General features: G+C 56.2%; 1 protein-coding gene across 1 annotated transcript in view; it reads right to left on the minus strand.

Annotated features, from left to right (window-relative positions):
• Positions 1–3,607, minus strand: part of LOXL2 (lysyl oxidase like 2) — a 97,012-nt gene that overhangs the window by 2,176 nt on the left and 91,229 nt on the right. Inside the window, exons 12-13 of the mRNA XM_006140670.3 lie at positions 3,530–3,607; positions 2,422–2,558 (exon numbers count right to left, since the gene is read on the minus strand). The exon at positions 3,530–3,607 is cut by the window's right edge and continues 31 nt beyond it. Of these exons, the coding sequence (XP_006140732.1) occupies positions 2,422–2,558; positions 3,530–3,607 (215 nt within the window). The remainder of the gene's footprint in view (positions 1–2,421; positions 2,559–3,529) is intronic.

Consider the following 3,607-nt stretch of genomic DNA (forward strand, 5'->3'; position numbering starts at 1 on the left):
AGTATCAGGAATGGAGGGACCTTCATTCTGAAAGGGTGTCTGTGAAGGGATAGAAAAGGGGAGGGGGGGAGAGGAACCTAGAAGAAAAGAGAAAGGAAGGAATGCGGCGGCAGGGAGAGGTATACACTTGCCCCTGAGGGCCCTGCCACATTTGAAGAGCTATAGCTCCCTGGGGCCAGGCTTAGTTAAGGCACACCCCAGGTTTGGGGCCCCAGACATGACCCTCGAGCAGGCGGACTGGGATGCTGTGGGAAACCAGAGCCAGCAGGGTGCCCCGTACGTGCTGTGGCCCAGCAGGGCACCCTGTCTGCACTATGGCCCAGTGCGGCTGTTTGGGCCTGGCTTTCCAGACCTGTCTGAAGCTGGGTCCGGTGCAGCCCTGTCCCTTCAGCTAAGGTGGTAAGTGTCCTGCTCCAGGTGGCCTGACTTTTCTTTGATCTTTTTTCACATCCCTGGCTGTGCCCTCAGCCACTGCCCAGCACAGGACAAATATAGCCACACCCTGAAGCCTCCAGATGTGCAGCCCCAGGTGACTCCTTGCTCCCCCAGGAGTCCCTGCAGCTGGCCATGAGGGCAGTGGGACACAGCAGTGGCCTGTGTTGGGGGCTGTGAGGGCCAGCCCCACACGCTCGGGGCAGCAGTGGGGTCGAAACATCTCAGCTCCATACTCTTACCCCACTCATAAACTGTGGTTCTACATCGTACGAGGATTGAAGGGAAGTGGCTTTAGTTTCCTGTATTTCTGTGCATACAGGAAAGGACAACAAGAATAAACCAAGGGTCAAAACGCCTCTTCCTCCTAGGCCTGGCCCCTTCCCCGTCCTCGGAAGCAGACACCAGTGTCTACAGTGAAGGCCGGCACTCCGGGCCAGTGCATCTCCAGACCAGGGGTTTAAACGTCTCATGTGTCTATCCCAAGGGAAAGATTATTTTAACCAGAGGCTCTAACACACCCTACCGAGGCCACGTGCTAAAGTGTAGTTTTGTGGAGTTGATGTGACTGGGGTTTCCTTGGCTGTTCAGTGAGAATCACAGCAATGTCCCCGCACGGGGAGACTGAATGCGAGTGCACTCACCGGGCTCAGGCAGCAGATGGTATTCCCAACCAGATGGCCTTTGTCAGACTGCGTGGCCATACATGCTCACCCTGCCGAGTGATAGCACGCCTCGGACATAAATGCCAAGCACATACGTGCACACAGCCACGGAGGTGCATTTTTTTTAAAACGAAGGGCACTCTGCAAGGCTGTGGTTCTGGGCTCACAGCTGGAAAAATGCTCAGCTGTCTGAGTTCCAGCCTCTGCCACTGCCCAGGACACCTCTCAAAGCCCTTCTGTGGTCACTTCTCTACAGGTGTTGATTCTTCAGAGGTCGTTTCCAGGCGGGGCCCCTGGGCTGGCTGGCTGCCCCCATGGGAAAGCTTTCAAGGCAGAGTGACACATTTCTGGTCATCTACGGTGCCACCCCATGGGGCAAACTGGATGGGGAAGGTGTGGGAATAAATGAGAGGGTGAAATGAAGCTTCTCAAGGCAGAAGTGCACCCTTGCCAGAGGTGAGGGGGGAATTCAATGTTTCTTGTCTTCCCCGCAGTTAGGGCCCTGGCCAGAGAATGGACCTGGTTCATCCCAGGAGCTGGCCTCTCTCCCAGGCAGAGTGTGATCGCCCGGGGAAGTCCCCACGAACAGTCACACCCACACGGCTCTCTAGTGATGGGCAGTCTACCCTTACAGATGAATTTCTCTGGTGGAGAGAGGCGCCCTCTGCAGGCTCTCTCTTGAGGCAAGATATTTTTTCCGTGAATTGGCCAGACTGCACAGGTGCTTGCTGCGAGACAGAGTGAGAAAGCACACCCTCCCTCCCACAGGGAATGGTCATGCCGCAATCCCTTCTCTATTTCTTCCTCCTTTTGGGGTTTTGGGCACACACACACACACATGCCCAGCAGGTTTCTCAAACTGCTAGGTCTGGGACTTGAACTGTGCCATCAGCCAGGTGGGATCCAGCCACAGGCTGGCCCGAGGCACCTAATTCTGAGAGAGGTAAGACAGACACTTGCAAGTGATCAGCTCTGAGATCATTTCAGCAGTGACAGCACTGACCAGGGCAGGGGGAGAAATAAGGGTGGTGAGGAGAGTTGCTCAGGGGGCCAAATACGGGGGCTATGGATAAACGCCTGGCCTGGGGGCTAAGTCCCCCCACATACGTGTTTCGATTTGCAAGCACCCAGTGTTAACTGAACAGAATGTCAGTGTCTCAGGCGTCTCACATACTTAGGTTATCTGGTAGACCGTGGCCTCTGGGTGTGGCGCCCTGTATTCAGGCTGCCCGGTTCTGGCGCACCTGCTTTGGCACCAACAGGAGGGAGGCTGCCTCCTCTCCTCCCATCCGCAGCTGCCTGGACCCCTCCCCACCCACCTCACCTGGAACAGGTAGTCTCCAGGGGGCACGTCAGTGATGTCGACCCACTGGCAGTCGATGTCATGGCGGTACATGTCCCAGCAGCCCATGGTGATGCCTTGCTCGCCAAAGTTGGCGCACTCATAGTTCTTCTGGGTTTCTGCAGGCAGGAGTGGAGGGGAGCCTGTCACCACACGTGGCTGTGTCTCTTCCCGCCTCCAGACCTCCATCTCTGCTGCATCCGGGTTGGCATTCCACTCCATTGTGCGGGCTTCTGACTTGCTCTCATTTCAATGAGACAGGAACACCCCTCTCCCCACGTTTAACCTTCCCTTTGGGTTCGTCTCAAGGGCCCCTCTTCCATGCAGTTTCCCTGACCATGCTGGCCTTTCTGTGAAGTTCCCTGTTTAACCTGTGGTGGGTGCTGACACGTCTCTGTCCTCGGGGTTTCAGTGGTTGAGTGTAGCTTCATGTCTGAGTTGTCTCTCTGACCCTCACACCTTGTCTGGCACATAACAGGTGCTCCAAACCCATCTGCTGTGTGACTGGCATGTCGGTGGGGGGGCTGCTTTGATGAATAATGAATTAAACCCACATTTACTAAGAGATTGCTGTGTCTGCTGTAGGCAGGGGCTGTAGTGAGGAAGAGACCCCCAGCTGTGCAAGGGTGGCAGGTGTCATACCCCCTGGGATGTGGGAGAAAAGCTGTTTGGTGATGCAGGTGAGAGAGGCTGGGAGCCTCAGGGCCTGTTTGAGCTTGGACTGGCAGGTCAAGAACTTGGTGACCTAGGGCTGTGGGCCTTGGGACACACATGGAGAAATATCTGTGGCAGCCAGAGCTGGAAGGGATGTGAGTCAAGCCCAAGAGCCCGGACTTTAGTAAGGGGGCCTTGTGACCAGCTAGTAACCACCAGCATGACTGGGGGATCAAGGTACCTTTAGAATCAGGTCTTGCCCACACCCCAGCCCCACACTATAGTCATGGAAGGCCCCAGATGAAGGTCCAGCCTGGAGGAAGGTCAGCTGGAGAGTCAAGTGTCCCGGGTGACACAGAAGCCAGCAAGCCTGGTGGGTGTGGTGATGGGAGCCTTCCTGCCCCTCTGAAGACCCCTCCCCTCCACGCAAAGATACCTCCTTCGCATTCCGTGTCCTCCAGGCAGAAGCTGGCCTTGTGGCCCTCTGCCACTTTGGTGCCATTGAGGTTCAGCA

The sequence above is a fragment of the Tupaia chinensis genome, unplaced genomic scaffold (assembly GCF_000334495.1).
Source record: "Tupaia chinensis unplaced genomic scaffold, TupChi_1.0 Scaffold000039_1, whole genome shotgun sequence".
In the NCBI taxonomy this organism is placed as follows: Eukaryota; Metazoa; Chordata; class Mammalia; order Scandentia; family Tupaiidae; genus Tupaia; species Tupaia belangeri.